The 22,954-nt window shown below is 48.7% G+C and overlaps 2 protein-coding genes and 1 long non-coding RNA gene across 3 annotated transcripts; 1 reads left to right on the top strand and 2 right to left on the bottom strand.

The window, feature by feature from the left end:
* Window positions 1-239: 239 nt before the first annotated feature.
* TSACC (TSSK6 activating cochaperone) lies at window positions 240-2,342 on the bottom strand. The gene is made up of 2 exons (XM_063316791.1): window positions 2,094-2,342; window positions 240-638 (listed from the first exon to the last, which is right to left on the bottom strand). The coding sequence occupies exons 1-2, from the start codon at window positions 2,116-2,118 to the stop codon at window positions 412-414; spliced, it is 252 nt and encodes an 83-aa protein (XP_063172861.1). The 5' UTR covers window positions 2,119-2,342; the 3' UTR covers window positions 240-411.
* A 2,479-nt stretch (window positions 2,343-4,821) lies between these two features.
* Window positions 4,822-7,980, bottom strand: LOC134506436 (uncharacterized). Its single transcript, XR_010068814.1, has 3 exons — window positions 7,845-7,980; window positions 5,064-5,132; window positions 4,822-4,852 (listed from the first exon to the last, which is right to left on the bottom strand). It is a non-coding gene; the product is annotated as an uncharacterized LOC134506436 (long non-coding RNA).
* Window positions 7,981-8,129: 149 nt separating this feature from the next.
* On the top strand, window positions 8,130-20,387 carry CCT3 (chaperonin containing TCP1 subunit 3). The gene is made up of 14 exons (XM_063316642.1): window positions 8,130-8,232; window positions 10,890-10,951; window positions 12,106-12,156; window positions 12,274-12,336; window positions 12,767-12,863; window positions 13,691-13,808; window positions 14,950-15,136; window positions 15,869-16,018; window positions 16,730-16,862; window positions 16,977-17,058; window positions 17,344-17,524; window positions 18,516-18,761; window positions 19,121-19,252; window positions 20,031-20,387. Exons 1-14 carry the CDS (start codon window positions 8,202-8,204, stop codon window positions 20,133-20,135), a joined length of 1,638 nt encoding a protein of 545 aa, XP_063172712.1. The 5' UTR covers window positions 8,130-8,201; the 3' UTR covers window positions 20,136-20,387.
* The last annotated feature ends 2,567 nt before the right edge of the window (window positions 20,388-22,954 follow it).

Here is a 22,954-nt window from a genome sequence, read left to right as displayed (position 1 = left end):
AAGGCATTTCCTGAACGGGAAGCCAAGGGGCAACCCGCCCCAGCTGAATGCTGGGCTGGTTCACACAACGCTCAAGAGCCCGGCTGATTGTGGCTTGTGTGGAGGTGGCTCTCCCGCCAGGCCTGCCTGTTGTTTGGGCTCTGCGTGTGTCAGATGTGTTTCTGGCACTAACCCTGCAGGGGGTCTTGTGCCCTTTGGGTCGAGTGGGAGACTTCTGGCAAAGGAAAACAGCCACAGGGTGGGATTTAGAACAAGCACTTTATTTGCATCGCCTGGTTGCGCTGCCGGTCAGTCCCAGACCCCGAAATCTTGCATCCCGGGCACCACTGCGTCCAGAAAGGTGTCTGCACGGGGGCCCTGCAGCTGCTCGGAGAGGGCCTGCGTTGAAGAGGGGGGTGGGGGCACTCCCTGCTAGCTGACGGGGTGCGAAGAGGAGGCCGGGTCCCTCGGGGCAGGCTGCTCCAGTTGGCCCCGGAGTTCTCCGTTCTGCCTGTCCTGCTGGGAAAGGAGGAGGTTCACGGACTCCCGGATGTCCTCCAGCAGGGCCAGCTGCTCCTGCGCTATCTGGGTCTGCACCTGCATGCTGTTGTGTAGGCACTCGAGGAGGCCGAAGCATTCCTGCGGCTGGTGGTCAGGAGCTGGAAAAGAGAAGACGGGGAGGGGGTCGGGCAGAGGTGACTGGCTGCGGCCGCCCTTTCCAGAGAAGAGGGAGCGCGTGCAGGCGGCCCCTCTGCCTCCGCCTCGGGCAGCGAGGTCAGGGCCATCGGCTCTGGGGCTTTTCCAAAAGGTACATAATGCTACACCGTGGTTTGCTGAACATCACACAGCAGCCAGCCTCATTTGCATAACCTTAAGCTGTAACATGGCAGGCCCAGGCTTCATGGGATCTTTGAGTCCAGCAATAATGGCTGAGGGCCGTGTGTGAACCAGTCAAGGGGGAGAGAGAGAGAAGCAACAGGCAAGGACATTGGTAGCTCAGGAGGGGACGCTTGGTTCCTGGAGTTCTCTGAACAGGGCCGTATTCCTGGAGGCGTTTCGCCGCCAGGTTAGGGAACGTCATCAGTGCTGGCAGAGGGGGGTTCGCTGGCTGCTGATAGATGGCAGCCCGCCTGCCAGTCTTGGCTGGGGTGGGTTTCTTCCTTGATGGCTGCTTGTTTAGGGTATTCCAGGAAAACCACCCTGCTCAGAGAACACTGACAACCAAGGCTGCCCCAGCATGTGCAAGAAGGTGCCAGTCCAAAGAGAGCCCTTGGCTGGTTGGGGAGGCATGTTTCTCTGGGCCGAAGGTTGTGGCCGGTTCAGGTGGCACACGAGGCCAGAATCAAACAAACCACCTTGAAACTTAATCTTGCGTGTGAACCAAGCCACTCCTGTGATTGCTTCCCATGCCACACTGCTTTTTTTTTGCTTTGAACATGAACAAGTAAATGAAACCACTGGGGTCTAGTACGTAAGTAGCTACGGCATTAGTCATGGTTTACAAATGTAACGGCTGAGTTCACATGATACTATGCCAAAACAAACAATCACATGATGGTTTAGCATCACGTGCAGACCCTTGGCTGGATTCACTCATTGTGCTAACATGGCTTGTGGAATAGGACACAGCTGGCTGAGTTCCTACTGCACACTAAACTGTAAGCCCAATTTTTAAGCCGTAGTGGCTGTATCCATACAGACGTGAAGCTAAGGCCAAGTTATGATTTAGTTTAGTGTGTGAACTGAGTGATGCTTTGCATGCAGATGGCCACAGCCTTCCTGAACCTATTCCCAGCAGATTATCAGGCTACAACCGCCATCATCCTCTGCATTGCCATAAGGTGATGGGAATTTTCAGTCAATGCATCTGGAAGGTACCAAGTCAGGAAAGGCTGAGCTACATCATATTTCCTACCCTGGCCAGCCTGAGAACAAACAGCGCTGTGTCATCTCCCACCCTGTCCAAGCTTGACTTTAAGAGCAGCTTATAAATGCAAATCTCTCTTACGCTTTGGTCTCGACTTGCATTCCCACTGCTGAAGAGCTAGCCACCCCAGCGTCCTATCTTCCAGGATTTGAGCTCCCCCGCCCCCCCCATGCAGGACGATCCTTACAAAAATGTCGCTTTCCTTTCCCCATCCGTGTGGCCTGGGTATGTGGCAGGACTGGACTGGGCCTCCACTGAGTTGAGGGGAGTTCAAGAAAACTGGGGGAGGGCTTAGCCGGACATAAAGGCTTAAAAGAAGTGGCTGGAGGGCCTTCGAAGTCTTCTCCTGTTCAGAGAGAGAGAGAGAGAAAGAAGATGAGAATAAGACCGACAGTTATGCTGCTAAGAACCTGGAGCCTTCCAGGTGTGGGGGAGAATTCCCCGGCTTGGGAAAAGATGTGCTAAACCAGGATATGCTTTGCTTAGTTTTGGCTTAGCCTAATATGCAAATATATGCAAATTGTGGTTTATTCAGCACACTAACCAGGGTTTAGCACAATTAGTGAATCCAATAAAAATAGTGTTCCTGGCCAGGGTTTCCAGAATCCTGACATTTCACCATTCAATTCTCACTTGACTGAGTGGCTTTTTGGTCCTTACACCAGAGGTGTCCACAAGGGGGTCAAAAATATCAAGAGGGTGGCTACGACCAACCTACCAAAAGCACCATGTTGACTTTTCTGACCCGCTCCCCCCAGATGCCCTGGTTTCCGTGTATTGAACCCGTAGGTTTCAAAAGGCTTTGACTGATGGTCACCTTTTCAGTAGCAGCAGCCTAGGAAGGTGTGTCTGGCTCTGCTTGGTACGTTTTAGAAGAGCAGAAACCACTTCTTTCGCCTCCCATTTTTCATCTTGTTTCATTTAGGTCATTAAACTGCATTTGGTGACTTAAAAAAAATTTTTTCCTCCAAAAATTGTGTCTTATCACCTTGAAGACCTGTCACAGGCAGATGGGGTGACAGACAAATGGAGGAATCAGTCAGCCAGGGACACCACGCAACAAGAAACACACAGTGCAGAAGGACGAACCCTACCCGGCTCGCCAGAGCAAGGAGGCAGGGCATGCTGTGGGTCCCATCAGTTAGAGAGGTACCTCTGGTGGGACCAAGAAAAAGGGCCTTCTCCATGGTGGCTCCCTCCCTATGGAACCTTATTGCCACGAAGGTAAGATTGTCCCCCACTCTGATGATTTTTCGGAAGGCCCCGAAGACGCAGTTCTGTCCATGCCCCTGGGGACCCCAGGCTGAGACAGATCTGATTACATGGCCAGTTTAGAGTATGTCTGTTTTCGCTGCGGGTGTTTTATTGGTTTTTAATCTTGTAAGCCGCCCAGAGTCACTATGTGTGAGTTGGGCAGCCATACAAATTTGTAAAAGAGACAGACAGACGGATCTTTGAGTGCCAGACGCCATCTTGGAAGAGGCCTTTCCTCCTAGCAGAGAGAAAACAGGGACTGCCTCTTAAGATGGATCTTGCCACTTCCCATTTTTATAAAAATAACAGGGGTGACCACAGTGTATGGTCGCAGAGGTCAACATGGTGGCTGCAATGGTGCAAAAAGTAGGTGGAGTTTTGATTGCACCGTCATGGCTTCCATGTTGATGTTTCTGATCCTACCCTGCGAACACCCCTGAAAAATAAGAATTGTGATCAAAAACAAAATGCCTGATTCCAAATTTGTTGGGAATATGTTTTAACTTTGGCTTGTTGAATGCTTTCATTTACTCTGGTCTTCCCCAGACAAGTCATTGGCTGGGCTGCAACTCCAAAGATCTATTCTGGTCCCAGCCTGGGGAAGGCCTGGCAGTCCCAGGACTCACCCACTGGCTGGGCTTGCACAAAAAAGAGTCACCTTAATAAACCCTTCAGCCAAACATGAGAGGTGAATCCTAACCGCTTAGTTTGCAGTCTGGTTTCTTCATACCAACTGTTAGATTTAGACACTGTCTCTAGATGGTGCACATGAGCTCTGATTTTTCCCCATAACAACAACCCATTGAGGTAGAAAAGTTGTTATGCCAAGAAATTCCCGCTGGGTCAAGGGCCCAGCAGCAAGAGCTGTGCAGCTTCTGAACTGCAGTTCAGTTGCAAATACATGCTGTCAATCAATCCTGTTCAACACAAGTATACAGCCTGGCCTGGTGGTGGTTTTAATTAAAAATTGTCTCTACCTGTCCAATCCCAGTCCGGCAGGATGGGCATGCTCCGGGTCCCATCAGCCAAGGATAGTTGGCTGGTGGGGACCACGAGACGTGCCTTTTCTGCTGTGGCGCTTGCCCTCTGGAACATCCTCCCTCCTGGGATGGCCCTGCCCCTGCTGGCCTTTTGGAAGGCCTGGCTATGTGCCCTTCACACATTCGGGGCCCCGTTTCCTGGTCATGTTGACACCAAAGGATTATAATATCTCTTGGCTGCTATTTGTATTTAATCACTGGTTTGAGATGGGCTGCTATACAAATTGAATAAATAAAATAAAAATAAAATAAAAGCTAACAAAACTGGGGGCCTTTAAAGCTCCAGGACAATAGGCATTTTCCTGGGAGAAAAACCCAGGTGCATCTTCCTGATTTCAAAAGAAACCTTTCTTAGGTGTCACTTCACATTCTTCCCTTGAGATCGATCGGTCCCATTGCCACTGAGAGTTGCCACCTGTGTTGAGTTGGCTTTGCTGCTGTGCCTCTAACAGCAGCTGGGTCTGCAGCAGGGAAGAAGCCATCTCCAGACCATGAGAAAACCGGCTACCAATTCCTGCAGGTCAAACTGCTGTGACAATCAGAGGAAGCTGGAAGTTCTCAATAGCAAAAGCAGCTTTCGGTTGCAAATCTATTAGTACTGAACAAAACTTGAAACACCTACGTGGGGCTTGCGAAGATCTTCTTGGGGTACCTGGAAATAAACAGTAATTGTTGTTGGTGCTTGCACTGCTCCGCTTATTGATTTGATAGATATTTTTATTTTGCAATAAAGAGAGATGAACAATGTAAAACCAGTAAGGATGTATAGATTGCTTTTAGGAAGCCAATTAGTGGAAAAGCAATGTGAATTAAAACATGCACATGCACACATTTAATTGAGGGTCAAGGGGAGGCCCACCTACTTTTCCGATGCTGCTTCTCCTCCTGGGGGTTTAAGTCTGGTTCCATCTGAACAGGACTGGAACTCATGCCTAGAAAAAGGAGAGCCATCCAATGAAAATAAGGACTGGGAAATGTCAGCAGCAGCCTTTGTGGGGAGGGCAAGGGAGAGACAAAACTAGAAGAAAGACCCCAAACCAGAGAATAAGCCCCCCTCTGATATGCCCCAGGAAGGCTCTGCTTCTTGGCTCCAGCAAAAAAGACGGGGGCATTCCAAAACGGGATCCTCAGAGGCAGAGGCTCCCCGGGGACCAGGGAGAAGAGTAGTGGGAAGCATCACCATGAAAGCTTATGGAGGCCTCCCTTACATTCGTCTCCCCTCCACCCCAAGACCCATCTCCCGCATTTGCACCCTATCAGGCAAAAGCCACCCCACTTGCTAATCCATACTATGCTCTATCCTAGGCTAGGGGAGGGCAGTTTGTGGCCTTCAACATTTTGTTGCATGGTAGCTTCCAAAATCTCTCACTACTGGCCATGCTAGATGGGCTATCCACCGGTTGCCTGTCCCTAAGATAGGCCCTGGTGCAACTAGGCTGGGTGGGGCTTGGCCCTGTGATTGGTAATTCATAGGTTATGGTTTAGCACAATGCCTGAACCTAGATCTCTATGGTATATTTGATAAATCGGTCTTCCTCACCTTCAGCATCATCCAGATATATGAACCGACTCCCAGAATTCTCTGCAGTGGCTATGCAGGCTAGGGAATTCTGGGAGGCAAACTGGGGACTTCTGGGTAATGAACTATGGGTAAACAAACAACAGCTTAGTATAATGTGTGAGCTTGGCCATTTCCTTTCTTTTGTCTCTACATTTTGGGATGAGTCCTGGTCCTCATTTCCCACCTAAGAATTTAAAGTTCAATCCCAGAATTGGGAAGAGCTAAAGAACCTGTTGGGTCAGGTTCAAATATCTCAAACTTGACTGCAGAACAGAGAAGCCCCCCGGCTTTCAGGCTCCAGGGGCCTCTGCTTCACCCCCCCTCACAAAACAAGAAACAAAAAGTTAACACAACTGCATGAGAGAAACTCACTCTCCAAAACCACCCAAAGTGATCATTTATTCAAACTTAGTTTGGAACTACAGGTAGACCTCATTTAACAACCGTTCGCAGTTACAACAGTGATGTCATACTAACTTTATGACCAATCCTCGCATTTACAACCTTTGCAGGTCTGTAAAGCAAAGGAAAGCTGAAGTCAGATTGTAAGCATGGTCACAGTTTCATTTAGCGACTGCTTCACTTAAGAATTGAGTTGACGGTCCCAACTGTGGTCGCTAAAACGAGAACTGCCTGTATTGTTTCAGTGGTATACAACTTTGTGGGAGGCCAAGCTTTGCATTGATTTGTGCCACCCAGAGCCTTTTTGGAATTGAGCGGCATAGAAATTGCAATCGTAATAACAAATAACTGAATAAATACAAATTGCAGGCTGGAAGGCTGCTCCCTCTCTGTTGGATTTCATTTACCTTAAACTTAATTGCATTTGTTTATTAATGTATATCCTATTTTTTTCTCCCAGGATCATAGAATCCTTCATAGGGATTTTGTATCTAGTCCTTGGATCACCTGCACTGCCCTTCTCTGAACGTTTCCCAAAATGGGATTGGGTCATTTGTGATTCAGCAGGCCACAGGGACTGATCCCTTGTCTCAGGTTGTATGAAACAGGCTTTTAACCAATTTTTACCTCTTTCAGCATCCCAGGTTACGGGCATACAGGTTACGCTGTTAACTTGAATTAAGTGTGTGATGTAAACCCATCCTAAGGATACCAAAGCAGGATAGATGGGCAGGCGAGAAGATGCACCCTATATGGAAATGTGAGTCCATCTTATTTTTGAACTCAAGATGTTACATGATAGGCTTACCCAGGCTTATTGAATTGATCCAATTCTCTGGATCTGTTTCACACACTAAACCTCAGAATAACCACACCAGCTGTTTTCTACAACATAGTCAGGTGGTTTGTGGCTGGCATCCCCCAAACAAAGGCACAGATTTTCTGATCCTTTCTGAGATGTGATGCTGAGGACTGCTATATCTGGGCAAGGCAGCATACAGTGGAACGATTACCTCTTGGGATTTGGAACCCATGCTGGTTATTGCACCTACTGCTTCACTGCAGCCCTATCATACTGCTTGTATCCAGCTTGGGGTCAACGGGGCATTCAACATTCAATTTGTTACAGACCATAGTTCCAACGTGACAAAAATAAACAGCTTTTTAGAGTGCTGGAATCGACAACGTGAGTTGCACATCTGGTAGCCTGCAAGACAGCAAGCAAGATAAAACTCCCCAACTTAACCCAGGCTTCTCACTGCGCAGAGGCCCACCACCTATTCTAGAACAGAGGGCACGTGTCAGGACAGGGAGCGGACCACAATTCCCATCATGCCACGCGACACGAAAGGCGGGGCTCGGCCGGAGAGTCCTGTAACTTGGCCCGCTGTCCGGACCGCAATTCCCATGGTGCTCCTGCGGCGAAAGCCACACCGAGCTGTAAATGCCGCGCCTTGGCTTAGGCGAGGCAGAATTTCGCCGTCCTTTGGAGGTGTCCCCCAAACTCGCCTCGGGGGTGCGGTCGGTCGGGAACGGGGCGCGGCAAGAGCTGCAGCGACCGCCGTCGGGAAGCCCTCATCCACCTAACCGCTGACGGCCGCTTATGCGCACGCGCGTTTGGCCTTCCCTGCCCTTCAACGTTCCGCTTCTCGCGCAGGCGCCGTGCCGCCCCCAACTCCACCTTGTGCGCAGGCGCAGCTGAGTGGGACGGGGGAGACGTGCGCATGCGTGCTGTCTTCCTCCTGTGGCGCCCTGCCCGAGCATGCTTGCCGAGGAGGAGGAAGAGGCGGAGAATCAACCGTTGTTCTCTCAACGTACCCTGCTGTCAGGCGGGTGGGCGGAGTCGCTGGAAAGGAGGCGCGTCTTCATTGGCCGTCCCGAACGCGGCGCCGGGCGCGGATTGGAGGAGCCGCCGCAACGGGCAGGGTAGGGTGTCCGAGCGCGGTGAAGCGGCGTTTTCCCCCCTCCCTCCGAGCTCTTGTTCTTTTTTTTCTCCTCCTCCAGAAGGTTCCGCGCCGGCTTCTGCCTCGCCGAGAAGATGCTGGGCCAGCGCCCCGTCCTCGTGCTCAGTGAGTCTGAGGGGAGCCGCGGGGCGGGGTGGGCTGGGCTGGGAAAGAGACCCCACCCTGAGTGACCCCTCACATCTTTCCCCTCAGTTTCCCCTCCCAATGGGGTCCCTTCGCCCCCTCATTTGCACCCCGCCTTCGACCTCCCCCAGATAGCTGCCTATCTGGGAAAACCTCCTCATGATCTTCGCTCTCCTTCCCCAGCTGCACCCAGAAGGTCTCCCCAAGAAACGCCCCCCCCATTTCTCTGCTTCGTTCTTCTGGCCCCCCCCAAAAAAGGAGCGACGGAGGTCCTCTTGCTTCCTCCAGCCTCGCTCCTCGGGGCAGGGAGCGTATCAGCCGCAGGGGCGGCGGCTGTCGAGGAGAGGAAAAAATACAGTGCTGGAAAAGGGACTCCGTAAATGGCTCCGCAGGGCCAGGGCTGGTCAGACACGGAGATTCCTCTTCTGGGGGAGTCCTGGGCTGCTCGAGGCCTGCGTCCAGCAGGTCATTGACTCATGGACTTGGAAGGGTCCTTGGAGGTCTTCTAGTCCAGCCCCCTGCCCAGGTACCCCCAGGCATCCCAGGTTCCCCCAGCCCAGGTGCTGCTCCGACCACCCCGTGCAAATGGCTGTCCAAGCTTGGCTTGAAAGCCTCCAAGGATGGGGCGCTTCGGCGGTCGCATTCCAATGCTTTATCGCTCTCCCAGTTGGGAGATTCCTCCTCCTCTTGAGTGGGGACCTCCCTCTGTAAAGCTTCCACATGGTGGTTCTTGTCCTATCCTTGGGCTCTGTGGAGAATAAATCCACCCCCTCTTCCCTGGTAGCCAGGAGGATTGTTTGGGATGCGATCGGGCGTTATGGAAGTGTCCGGCTGGCTTTACACGTCTGCTTCGCCTGGTTCCTGAGCTACCCCATTTTCTGGGCCTGCACAATACATGCAGCGGTCAACCCTCTCTGTGGGATTGGCTTGCCCATCATGTTAAGGGCATCCCCCCCGCAAAATGAACGAAGCATAGCAGGTTGTGTGAGCCCACCCACCTAGCCGACTTTACTGGGACTGATTTCCTCAATTCCCCCTCAGGAAATTATTGTGATGCAGAGGAAATGTAGGGTTGGATGTGAGGGAGGAAGAGACGGGGGGTGTCTCACCAGCAGAAGAGACTTGAGGTAATAAAGGGGAAAGAACAAGAGTAAGGCCATGTTTTGTGGGAAAGTGGGGGTGCTCATGAGGGAGAGAAGGAACTGGCCCCTTGTTCCTGCTGAGGAATTGAGTACCATTAGTTCCCCCTGTTTGAAGAGCTCAGAAACTGGGCAAGGAGGAAAGATGGTTTGGGAAATGAGGGGCCTGAAGCAAGGTGCAAAAGGGACAACTGTGAGTCCATTCCAAAGGTGTCCTGGAATTGTGATCTGTAGAGCTGCAGCACTGGAGACACTTATTTAACTAAATGTTTTCACTGGATCAGTAAAATTAGTACATGCATTGAATGTTGTTAAGTGTTCTGGATTCATACGACACAGGGAACCCTAAACCAACCAATGGCAATGTTGACACACCAGGCTAAGCCACCCCAAAAATAACCAGGGTAAAAACCAGTTAAGCATGTGGTGCAACTGCAGCTTCTAAGTGCACAATGATAAATGAAACAAAAGATTGGTTATTCTTTCTCCCCACTGGTACTTACAGAAACATCAGCTGCATTCACACAACAGATTTAACCTGGTTATTAAATAACAAATTTTCTAGGTTTGCACAATATTTTGAACCATAAAACTAACTCATGGATTTTCACAATATCCTCAAGGTGGTTACTGGATTAATTCATTCTGGGTGTTCCCATAGGGCATTGACTCCTAAGACAGCCAAATGGACTGAATTCATACAACATGCTAAACTACAGAAAACAGACCAAGCTGAGAAAATTGTGAGAGAGTAATCACGATGTCTTTTGGCGAATTAAATATATTGTGTGAAACCAGCCAGAGAACATTACAGCAGTTAATTCACAGTAATTTAACCAATCTGGCTTGTCAAGGACAGATTCTGTTACCCTAAGGAAGCTTCTCGAATCTGCCATATATAATAAGTAAAGGTTCCCCTTGACATTAAGTCCAGTCATGTCCGACTCTAGGGGGTGGTGCTCATCTCTGTTTCAAAGCCGAAGAGCCGGCGTTTGTCCGTAGACACTTCCGTGGTCATGTGGCCGGCATGACTACACGGAATGCCGTTACCTGCCCGCCGAAGCGGTACCTATTGATCTACTCACATTTGCATGTTTTCGAACTGCTAGGTTGGCAGGAGCTGGGACTAGCAACGGGAGCTCACCCCGTCATGCGGATTCGAACCGCCGACCTTCCGATCGGTTTAACCCGCAGTGCCACCGCGTCCCCTGGCTGAATATAATACCTGACAGTGAAATATAAAAATGCAGTAGCATTAAGATTCTGTGATACTTAGCTACCTGTAGCCAGTTAAGTTTCCTTGCCAGTTTATCATGTACACAAAAGACTAAGAATGGGAATGAAATAAAAGGAGAAAATACATGTTGAAATATATAGATGTGCTTGCAGTTGAGCTGGTGAAGAAGTGGGCATTTAAAGAAGGTGATGCTGCATTTCTTTGGATGAGATAGAATGATTATTTGATCAAATAGCTCTTTTTCTTTTCTGTTTTCATCTTAGGTCAAAACACAAAGCGTGAGTCTGGAAGAAAAGTCCAGACTGGAAATATTAATGCTGCTAAGGTATGGATTACAGGAAAATGTATGGGAGAGAAATGGAGTGTGTTCATTTGTCTTTAAGACTCCACAGAATATGGGAACTGGGTTGAGGATAATTTTTTACTGTTCTAAAGCTGCATGTCTATTGAGGAAATCCAGCTCTAAATCTTGGACATTCTGGTTTAATAGATGTAGCAGTAAGCTTGGCAAAAAAAAATTGCTACCTTTCTCAACTGAGAAGTTTAGCAGGTGGCTCTTTAATTTTATAAAGTTAGTGTACTCGTTTAAAGTTAGTATGCTTTGTAGCATTTATTGCAAATGCTAAATGGGTTTTTGCCCTGATCTCACTGAAAGAAATTTACAGGAACCAGTTGCTCAGTAGGTTATTTATAATGCAGTTGTTACTACAAAATTTTAGTTGCTCTGCTTGCAGCGTATCCCTGCCTTACCCTGCTTGCCCTGTAAAATAATTCCAGGCTCCCTCTGGACTTTGTTTCAGCCAAATTAAAGTTTGGCAGGCTCTCCAAGAATAGTGGCTGTTCTGAGTACAAAATAGAACGTTAATTTTATTTTGTGGTTCGCCCCATTTTAAAGGTAAGTTGTTTTGGGGAGAAGTTAAGCTTCCTTTAGATAAATTCAGATTCAGCTTTTATGAAATGCAACCTTTCTAAGCATCGTACAGACATTAAACTACAGGATAGTTTGTAGCTTCCAAGTTCACAGTTGAATAAACATAATACAAGAACTAAAATGAATGAGGGGTTAGAAAACTGGAGAGTGTGGCTGATGAATAATTGCCTGGTCTCCCTCTTGTTGAGAAGCTGATTATGTCAACTCTCAGTTATTATTGCTTGCCAGTTTGCACAGAAAAAGCCAAGATATACCTCCCTTAAATTTGGCAAACTCATGGTGTGATATTAAAATGTTGTGGGACTTTATGTGGACAAAAACAAATTTATAAGAAGGAAATTTACCAAATGACATTTCAGCAATGTTTTGTTAGTGGTAGTTTCTTCTTGAGCTGTTCATGCATAATGACGTAATTTAGCAGAAAGAGGGGCTATTTTCTTTCTCACATTTTTGAACTTCAGGGCATAAGTTACTCTCATGGTTTCTTACCTGCCCTTTAGTTTTTCTTCTGAAATCATGTTGCTGTTCTGTGACTCTTCTCATTTTAGACTATTGCTGATATTATCAGAACCTGCTTAGGACCAAGGGCCATGATGAAGGTAAGGATTTTTATTTTTTTTTTGCTCATTGCTTCATTAACTCACAAGAGATAACCTGAATACGTTTGTGTTGCATTTTGTGGATACTAACAAGAGTTCCCTGAATCTCCCGTGCAGATGCTGTTGGACCCAATGGGTGGAATCGTCATGACAAATGATGGCAATGCTATTCTTAGAGAAGTAAGTCACTGTAGTAGCAACACCCAATGCCTCTCCAAAGACAGGCATAATTTGAAATAGGATTTTCCAATAGTTCATTTACAGAATCTTCACTAAAGATGTGGGGTGAGAATTTCACCTTAGCAAGAGATCCCAGAAGTTTATTTTCCTTTAATGGCTAAAATGGTTATAATTTCTGAGTGCAGAAGTATGCACGGAACTCAAAACGTAAGCCCCAGGTGCTATTTCTCTCATTTGCCTTGCACTCTGCTCTGTGTTTCTCCCCCTGGTTTCCCTTCCCTCCCCTTGGTTCAGTGTTAAGAATCCCTTTTTTTGGGATCTTGTGCTGATCCAGTTGTAGGCTTGTGTTTTAGGAGAATCTAGTAAGTCTCCAGAGAAAGGTGTCCTCCAGAATGTTAAATGTTTGCATCCATCCATCTCTCCATTATAGATTCAAGTACAGCATCCAGCTGCCAAATCCATGATAGAAATCAGCCGTACTCAGGATGAAGAAGTGGGTGATGGGACCACATCTGTGATTATTCTCGGTAAGATGTGTGTTTATGGATAAGAAGCATGGAAGTCCATTAGATAACAAGGGAAACTGTGTGTGTTGTATAAGGCCACGTAAGGTTGTCAATTTATTGAGATATATTTACTACCATTAAGGGGCAGAAAGGGAAATCTCAACATGGCTAAGTGAGCAAAATCCACTTGCCTCCCAGTGGATTGCCTCAAATGTTAATTTCTGTTAAGCAGCTATTTGGCATCCCTAAATTCTAGACTCCCCCCCCCCCACACCCTCCAGGCAATAAAGCACACTGGGTGACTTCGGGCCAGTCACTCTTTCTCAGCCCAGCCTACCTTTGCAGGGTGGTTGTTTTGAAAAAAGAAGGAAAACCGTTTAAGCCATCTTGAGCTCTTGAACAGAAAACAGGGTAGAAATGAAATATGTAATAAAATACATAAGTTCCTAAGCAGGAACTTGGAATTGGAAAGAATAAGAAAGGATAATTATCTGTTAATCTAGTGCAGTGCATCTGATCTCCGTCAAAAGGAAGATCTCTTTGTTGCTGTATTCTGACTTTGTTGAGTGCCTTCCTCTCAGATCATCTGACAGATAGATTGCCAAGTGATGACGGACAGGGCCTTAAAAGCCCTGCAAGGCACGAACAACTTTGCATATGCTCCCATAACTTATTCACAATGATAATACACCTTTCTTCTGTTACTGTGTGAAATCCTGAAGCACTGATGTTAGTATGAACTGGCATTTTCGTTGGGGTGTGAAAGGTACTCTGTTCCCATGGACGCTTCTGTTCACATGGTGTTCAAATAAATGGCACAGTGGTCATGATCTCTTCCCCTCCCTTAGCTGGAGAGATGTTATCGGTGGCAGAACATTTCCTAGAGCAGCAGATGCACCCAACAGTAATCATTAGTGCATATCGAAAGGCCCTGGATGACATGATCAGCGCTCTGAAAAGGATCAGGTGAGCAGAATGGGGGAATTCCAGGAAGAAATGTGGAGAATTCAGAGAAATTATGGGCGTATTTCTGAGCATTTGAAGGGGCAGCAGTAGGGGGAAATGGCTTGTGTTGGCGGATTAGGACTACCACCATGCACCATTTTTAAAAGCAAGCCTAATCTCCATTCTGGATGATAGATGCTTTTTTTTTTCCTGTGGAAGGTCTCATGGTCAGTAATTGCTAAATGCTCATTCATTCTATCTTCCAGAATCCTTGGGGAAAAAAATCAAAAGGAGTCTGATAAAAGTTAAAATAAAATAACTACTAAATTCTGACTAACATAAGCTGCAGCTCACAAAAGAGTCTGCCTGGTAGTAAAATCTGTTAGTTGGAAAAGGTGCTACCAGGTTCCTCCTGATTTTTTGCCACCATAGTCCTTGGAAGGGACTTTATAGTTGTGTCAGATAAAGGCAGGCAAGATGGAACACTGGCTGGACTTGATATGAAGCACCTTCACATCTTTCTAAATAAGGAGGTTCTACAAATCAAAATTACTTTTAAAACGAAGTCACGCCATGTGGTGGATTCTGGTGCTGCTGCTGGTTCCCAGGGAGAGAACGCATTCCAGACTGATAAGAGACTTCGCAGCCTGGGCTCTGTTGATGGGAAGGTTAAGAGGTTCAAGGTAGCTCCGCCCTACAGCCCCTTCTGGGTTATTTTCCCTCAGGTTAGTGATTAGCCTTAGTCGGGCAAGATTCTGTCTGTAAGGTGAGAACAATAAAGACCTAGAGTTGAATTACCGGCTCAGGTGGTTCCTAGCCTGGTTTCCTGACACAGCTTTCTAAAGAGACTAGTCTGGCTTTCCCTAACCTGGCTTCCTTTAGAGAGGCTGGACTACCCTGCCCATTACTCCTGAACACCATGTGTTAGTTGGAGTTGATGAGTGAACAACCCTGGTGCGCACCAGGTTTAGCTAGAAGATTTCTTACAAAGATGGATTGATGTACATATGAAATATAAGTTCTCAGGTGTCTAGAGGAAGGACCCTGAAAGTGGGAAGGTCAGCAAATGTACAGAGAGTTCCTTTGTCCTTGGCTGTTGGGAAGGTGCTTGCAGTCTCTTAATTGACCTCTGGATAATGGGCTTTATGCTTGATTTTGGCAGCACTGCAGTTGACGTCAGCAACCGTGAGACCATGCTTAAAATCATCAACAGTGCCATCAGCACCAAAGCTATAAATCGCTGGTCAGACCTGGCCTCCGGTATTGCTCTTGATGCGGTCAGAACAGTGGAGTTTGAAGAGAATGGCAGGAAGGAAATTGACATCAAGAAATATGCTAAAGTAGAAAAGGTAAAAAGTAAAAATGGATTTCTGCAGCTGGGGTTGGGATTCTGAAGGCTTGGAGGAGGGAGGTTTGAAGAATCAAAACCAAAACTGATATTGCCTTATATTGTGGAAATAAGATTACATGTACACATAGGTTGTTTCTTAGTGGTCCCAGGATCTCCATCTTTACGAAATTCAGACAGCATGGCTAGGAAAACATCTGGTAACTTGGAGAAGTCAGAGTAGAATACTGGACCAAATAGCCTAACGCTCAGTCTTAAAGCAGTAGAAGGCCGGGTGTTCTTTTTGTGAGCGAAAAAGGACAGCTCTGAAAAAGCCCCTCTCTCCAGTTGACTAAGCCGGTAACTGCTGGTCTGTTCTAGAATGAACATTTTGATCAGTGTTTGAAGGAAAAGGCGTTTATTTATATTTCAAATTTTGTCACTGCCCATCTCCCTCAAAAGTTGCCATTTCTTCTTGAGTTCTTCTTTATATTTGCCTTCTAGATGGCTAACAGTCAAAATTACTTTCAGATCATCAAGAGAGAACTTGGCTCAGTTAGTTGCTTCCTTGAGAAGAATGCTCAGGACCTTACGTGTGCAGACAGAGAGAAAGCCTTGAGGTCATCCTGGTTTAAACAGCAGTCTGTAAATAATTGCACCTTATCTGTTTACATATCCCTGAGAGATGTTCGGTCCAGAAGCAAATTTGGTGGCTCTTGCTACAAAGTCTGAATAGCCTCTTTGTCATCTTCAGATTCCTGGTGGTTTTATTGAGGATTCCTGTGTCCTGCCTGGAGTCATGATCAATAAAGATATCACTCATCCCCGGATGCGCCGCACCATCAGGAACCCACGTATCATTTTGCTGGACTGTTCACTGGAGTACAAGAAGGGGGAGAGTCAGGTCTGTCAGCTTCTGAAGCTTCTCTGCTCTTCTGTACTGAGAAAAGGCTTACCGGGGGCGGGGAGTCAAGCGTGTTTCACGTATTGTGGGACTCATCCCTGAACCTGAGTGTTCAGAGGTTTTAGCCTGGCTTATTGATCTGCTCTGTATCCCGTGTCATTTATATTGATTAAAACAAAAAAAACTTGTGATTTTTGTCACTGAAGATTTCCACTCCCACTTGCTTGTGGTGACTTACAAAGGGATAAATTTGCCATAAGCTTTTATCTCATAACACTGCAGTCAGAGCCTTCCAGAATATGTGCCAAGAAAAACTAAATTCTCTTCATACGTTTTTGTACTCCAATTATTACGTTGTGGGGCAAAATCATTGGGAATCGGGTTCAGCAGTCCTGAAATTTCAACAGGCGTTTCCCCCACATGCTGTATCTAAAAATCCGCCTTTCAGATGTTTTCAGAAAGCCAAATTCGACACCTTCCCCACGTCTTACACTTTTTTCCTGCACTTCTGCAGAGTTGGGCAGCGCAAGCAAGGATTGTGATGCTTGCCTGGGTTTGAGGAACTAAAAGCAAAGAGTACTGCAGTAACGATGAACAGTAGATAGGTGGGAAAGTGGCACCTGCTTGAGCAGCTTTGTGCATTGACCCAACGCAGTGCTGCATCGCCACCTCTGCGGACTCGCTCAGAAGCTTTTGCCTCCTTTTGTGCAGACGGACATCGAAATAACTCGCGAGGAGGACTTTGCTCGCATCCTGCAGATGGAAGAGGAATACATTCAGCAGATGTGCGAGCAGCTGATCAAAGTCAAACCGGACCTCATCATCACGGAGAAAGGAATCTCGGGTAAACGCCTGCTCCCGTTGAGACGATGCTCGGCGGGTCTCTGCTCCTCTCCCCGAGGAAGGAGGGAATGTAACTAGGCTTCTTCTTTTTCCTTTTTCTTTTTCTTACCTTCAGACCTGGCTCAGCATTTCCTGATGAGAGCCAACATCACAGCCATCCGCCGGGTGAGGAAAACGGACAACAACCGGATTGCAAGGTGGAGATGCCCAAATGATTGCGAGGGGCGGTAGAAGCCGGTCCCCGGGGGGTGGGCAGCGGCGGCAGCTGTCTCAGTTAGGGCAGAGCATCCCTGTGGAGGGGGAGATTCCTCCTGCACGGCTTCTGCTTCTGTTGGCACTGAGAAAAATAATTCTGTCCCGCTCCGGGAGGCTTTGAGCAAGTTCCGTGGGAAGTTCAGGCAATAAGAGAAAATGCAGGACCCGAGGTGGCTTGTTCTAGCAAGGCCAGGAAAGAGGCTTCATGGGACGCTTCTGTGCGGCAGGGCCTGCGGAGCTCGAATCATCAGCCGCACCGATGAGCTGCGCGAAGAGGACGTGGGGACCGGCGCGCGGCTTTTCGAAGTGAAGAAGATCGGAGACGAGTACTTTGCGTTCATCACTGACTGCAAGGAGCCCAAGGCCTGCACCATCTTGCTCCGAGGCGCCAGCAAAGAGATCCTGGCGGTGAGCAACCTCCGGGCGCTGCCCCAAGAGGCTGTAGCAGGCAACGTAGGCCTTTAACTTTCCTTCAGCTCTTCTGTTCAGGGGGATCTTTTGGAGCATTTAGTCCAAGGGCCTGCAATGTCGGAGGAGTTAACGGAGGCAGTGCTGCTCCTAGCCTTTTGCAGGACTACAGGAAACTGTCAGGTGATGTTACCTGGGCCTAAACGTCTTCAGATGGTACTTCGGAGTTTTAAAGGAGGAGAATGAGGCAGGAGAGGAGCCATCGCCATTCTTATGTTTGAACCTCCAGCTCTTGAAAAACCACAATTTGTGGTGATGGGGGGAAGGTTAAAGCTGGAAATGAGGGCAGTTCGTCTCCCAGTGGCTGCCTGCTTCTTTTTCCGCCCTCACTTTTGAAAAAGGCCATTTTGTGGCTGAATTTTGGCAGCAGACTCTCAAGGGACTGGAAGCCACAAAGGGTGTTCTGGGAGATGCCTGCAGCAGGCAGGCCAATCTAGGGCTCAAGAAGACACCCAGATACCAAAAGCTACTTTGTAAACTCCTTTTGATGCTGACATGCATTTTTTTCAGAATTAAAATTAGGCATTCACCTCATTCTTAATCCTTCTAGAGTAGGATGCGATAAGAACAAGCCTAGTCTTTTTTGTATATTTGTGCATGTGTAAATGCACACATTCAGCACTGTTAAACTGAGGCAGTTATTGATGCCAACACAGAACAGCTGCTGGGGATCTGTCTCCAGAAGAATTGGACTGATTGGTTTGCTGCCAAGGCAGAGATGGCCCAGAATCCCTGGAGGTGTGGCTTTTATTCAGAGAGATTCACGCAGTTGCAGCCTCCCCAAGGATAGCTCCCTTTGCTCCCTACTTGTCACAAAAATTACTCTTCGGAGTGCCTCTGTCACATCCCTCTGAATTGCTCTCCAATTTGCCAAACAACTTGGACTTGAGGCTTACACTTTTATACACGATGTTTCCTCTCCTTCCCGCAGGAGGTGGAGCGCAACCTCCAGGATGCGATGCAGGTCTGTCGCAACGTCCTCATTGACCCGCAGCTGGTGCCAGGAGGTGGCGCTTCCGAGATGGCCGTGGCCCACGCCTTGACCGAAAAGTCCAAAGTCATGACGGGGGTGGAGCAGTGGCCTTACCGTGCCGTCGCCCAAGCGCTCGAAGTTATTCCCAGGACCCTCATTCAGAACTGTGGTGCCAGCACCATCCGTGCCCTCACTTCCCTGCGGGTGAGAATGGCCTTTCCCATCCGGTGGTTTCCTTTTATCGCCAGCAGTGCCAATCCTTTGCCTTGCGCTCGTATTGCCGCTCTCGCCTGGAATCTTGCCTTGGGATCATTGCTCTGAGGGGGAGAGGAGCGATGTGGCCATTGCGCTGATAATAGGAAAGGAGGGTAGGAAGACATAACACGTCCCCAGAAATGTTTCCAAACAATTGTGGAAATAATTTGGTCAAAAAAACCTTTAAAAAAGTCTGGGGGCGAGCAAGAGGTGGATGGGCGTGATCCCTTCGAAGCCGTTGGGTGGTGGAGGTGGAAGATGGGGCGCTTCTTGGTGTGGAGATGCTTAATGACTGCAATTGCTCGCAGGCAAAACACACTCAAGAAGGCAGTCAGACCTGGGGCGTCAACGGAGAGACCGGAGCCTTAGCCGACATGAAGGACCTGGGGATCTGGGAGCCGCTGTCTGTCAAGCTGCAGACCTACAAGACGGCTGTCGAGGTGAGGGGAAAAGCGACTTGGCCAAAAGAGACTCCCTGGGGATGAAGAGGGTCAGAAGGGAAGGGCGAAGGGCTGGTCTCATCTTGCTAGCTGCGAATACCTTCTCTGTTCTTTCCAAATTCTTGTCTAGCGTCGCTCTTCTTTTGGACTGTTAGCTTGCGCCAGTTCATACTGTAGGGTTCAGAGCAATGCTTAGGAGCCGCTCCCTAACGTGAGATACTGTGTATTCCAGCCTGTACAAACACAGTTGGTGTTTTGGGCCAAGGGATGGGGACAGCCAAAAGATGCCCTTTGTATTACCTGCATTCCCACTCACCCTATACTCTCTTTCCAGCTGTAGGACATGTTCAAAATTAAAAAAAAAAAAAAAGGGAGTTGCTGGGGAAGTAGGAAATCCATCTGTGTGAAAAATACACAACTTTAAAATACAGAAAAAAACCCTTACCATTGTGTGTACTACGAGGGAATGACAGGGTGCCGGCATATCCGCAGGGTGTGATCAAGAGGATCAAGATAGTGGCCTGGCAGTGCAGTTCAACACCTGCTTTTTTAGGTGTGCCTGACATGCCTGAAAAACAGCGCTTCAGTCACACTGTCATGGCTGCCAACTCAACTTTTTGTAGCACACGCTGCAGACACCCCTGACTGGGTGGTTGGCAGGACTATAATTAAACTATTTCCTGTTGTTCCCCCTAGCTGGGGGAAATGTGGAGGTGGGGCTTGTGCCTGCTGGACTATTTTCTTGTTCCTGATTTAACCACACTGCCTCCCTCCCCAGACGGCTGTCCTCCTCCTGCGTATTGATGACATCGTTTCAGGCCACAAGAAGAAAGGTGATGATCAGAACAAGCAGCCAGCAGCACCGGATGCAGCCCAGGAATAACTCCTTGGAAAACCTGGTATCATTGGACGCAGGAGGAGCCTGAATGACATTTCAAGAGATGGCGTTTTTCGCCCCTGGATTCAAGAGTGTTCAAGCCCAAATACTGATTTGTTTCTGGTTGGTCAGGGAGAGGAGGAAGGAGGACCAGCCCAGGTTAGCATGTTTCTGTTGAGGAGACATGCTTTATTTAAATGTACTCTGTAGCTGCTTTGTGGCTTTATTAATAAAAATAGCCCTTCACGTTCATAGATATATTTCTGGTTGTTTTCTCCTCTGTAACACTAGCAAGATTGACCTCTCATTACAGGCAGGATCTCAAGGAGAACTCCAGAAGCACTTTTTCAGATGCTGCACCCCAGCAGAGCCCAATTGATCTGGCTTCAAGTACCCGATAAATAATGCGGCTATATTTATATTTCAATTCTGGGCTCCATTTTCCTTTTACTGAGGGATCCATTGAGATAATATCACAATAAAACGCTAACCGAATCAGCAAAGAGATTGGTTCATGTTCCTTAAAAGGCAAAGCTGGATACATACTGGCTGGGTTTGCACATTGTACAGTACTTAAGCCATAATGCGGTTTCTTCTGCAAACCACAGCGTATGGCGTAGCAGGATGTGGGGACCCGGTCAAGGAAAGAACCATGTATCATTTCTGTACAGTGGCCCTAACCCTTAATAATATAGTCTTAATCTAAGACAGAACGAGAAGAAGGCTGGATTGTTACAGAAGGTGGTGGAAGCCTTGTCTTTTCATGATGGGCAGATGTTTGCTTGCGTTTGAAGATGCAGGGGTATTACGTGCTGCTTGGCTTAACACCTGTTGAGTCCACCTTGTGGAGGAAAGAACGAATCAGGTGGGGGGGAGTTTTGTTAAAGCACTTGAAAGAGCCTTCCCCACCTAGCCCTGTCTTAGTGCTGGGCTGCAGCCCCCTTTCGTTGCCAACCAGCAGAGTCTTTGTCAGGCGTGGTTGAAAACTGATAGGAATTCTAGGCCTAGTTGCCACACTGGGAAAAATTGGCTTAAAATCTTTAAAGTTCCAAGAAGAAGAATATTTTGACGCTTGCCAGTTGTTTTCTTCAAAACAGCTGGGACTGCATGAAGTGGGAGGAAGCTGAGTTTTGTGCTTGGAAGCCGCCGTGTTGCTGCACCCAGCTTTTCTTAGCCATGCAAGTTTCGTTACCCTTGTTCAAACTGAAGTTCTTGAACAAAATTTCTTCCTCTCAGTTGCAAGCCTCTATTCAAATCCCCTTTTCTTTGCCAGAGAAGAATGCCCATGCTTGGCTGGGGGAGATGGGCCTTGTAGTCCAACAGTTCTGGAAGACAATAGGTTGGAGAAACTTTGGGTGCCTCCTTCCCAGCGTTTCCCCATACGCACATTATTTCAGTAATCTGGACCCAAGGGCTGGATGTTGTTATTTCATCCATTAAATCTGAAGAGTGATCGGATGGAATCAAACGAGCCGGATATCTTCTGCTCGGCTGGGAAGTCTCTCTGGAGCATCTAACCCAGCGTCTCCCAACCTCAGCCGCTTTAAGATGGGTGGACTTCAACTCCCAGGATTCCCCAGCCAGCCGTGCTGGCTAGGGAATCCTGGGAGTTGAAGTCCACCCATCTTAAAGCGGCTGAGGTTGGGAGACGCTGTTCTAACCCATCTTCGCCCCCGCGACCAGGGCGCTGCTCTTCCTGCCCGTCGCCTCTCGGGCTGCTGGGGATGCCTCCTCCGTCGCCTCTCGGAAAGCTGACCTTGCGAGGGCCCTCCTCCTTCCCCGCGGTCCGCAGAGGCGTTCCGGCGGCCCCTTTAAGAGAGTCTCCCCGCCCCGTTCGAGGAGAACCCGGAAGGAACGCCGGCCGGGTCATGTGACAGGAGGGCGCTTCTGGCAACATGCTGGCGGCGGGCGGCTGGGCCGCGCTGGCTCTGCTGTGGGCGGCGGGCGGCTGCGCGGGGGGCTACAGGAGGCGGGTAGGTGCCGGGCGGGCGCGGGGAGGGGGCCCTGCGGGAGGGAGGCGGGGGGCTGCCCGCGGGTCGGGCTCTTTCCGGAGAAGGGTGGGTGAAAAGCCGGGAGGTCGCTTGTGGACGCTAGGCGGGGGGGACGCAGGTGCGGGGCGGCGGCGCTCTGCGTATGCCTCGCGGCGCTCTGCCCCTCGGTCGGGCTTCGGCTGGGGCGTTGCGCCCGACGAAGTGGGAAGGAAGTCGCCACCGCGCTCCGTGGGTTTGGGGCTGGATGGCGGGGTTCGCGCCACGTCAAGGAAACGTAACCACCGCGTTCAGGTGACTGGGCTGCGCAGACCAATAACCCGCCTTCTGGTTTAACGGGATGGGCTGGTTCACCTTCCTTAACAGGCTGATCTCAAATTTAGCCAACCTGCAATTCAGCTTGTGTGAGTCCAGCCGGCTGGGTGTTTCAGCTCTGGCTGCCATCGATGTAAAAGCAGGGTTTCTCGACCTTGGCAGCCTGAAGATGGGTGGACTTCAGCTCCCAGAATTCCCCGGCCAGCCAATTCTGGGAGTTGAAGTCCACCCATCTTCAGGCTGCCAAGGTCGAGAAACACTGATCTAAAGGGAAGTCCTTGTGCTTTCTAAATAGGTAGATCCGGCCCTCCCCATCCCAAGGCTGTCTGTGTGTGAGTGAAGTAAGGATTATGGGACTTGGAGTCCTCCACATTTGGAGGGCATCAGGTTGGGACAAGTTCCTCCATGTATACTGTACTTCATTATATTTCCATGGCTTTAGATCTGCGCTTTAAATCTCACTTGCTGAGCCTCATGGCTGCTTTCAGATATGAACCTGGGTCCCCTTGTCTTGTTAAGCTG

This window comes from Candoia aspera, chromosome 17 (assembly GCF_035149785.1).
Source record: "Candoia aspera isolate rCanAsp1 chromosome 17, rCanAsp1.hap2, whole genome shotgun sequence".
In the NCBI taxonomy this organism is placed as follows: domain Eukaryota; kingdom Metazoa; phylum Chordata; class Lepidosauria; order Squamata; family Boidae; genus Candoia; species Candoia aspera.
This window is presented reverse-complemented; position numbering and strand designations above follow the sequence as displayed.

Coding starts and splice junctions, on each gene's coding strand:
- CCT3 (XM_063316642.1), top strand. CDS start 8,202: ATGCTGGGCCAGCGCCCCGTCCTCGTGCTCA. Junction 13,809..14,949: donor AGCGCTCTGAAAAGGATCAG/GTGAGCAGAATG, acceptor TGATTTTGGCAG/CACTGCAGTTGACGTCAGCA. Junction 17,525..18,515: donor CCAGCAAAGAGATCCTGGCG/GTGAGCAACCTC, acceptor TCCTTCCCGCAG/GAGGTGGAGCGCAACCTCCA.
- TSACC (XM_063316791.1), bottom strand. CDS start 2,118: ATGGGGAAAGGAAAGCGACATTTTT. Junction 639..2,093: donor GAAAGGAAAGCGACATTTTT/GTAAGGATCGTC, acceptor TCTCTTTTCCAG/CTCCTGACCACCAGCCGCAG.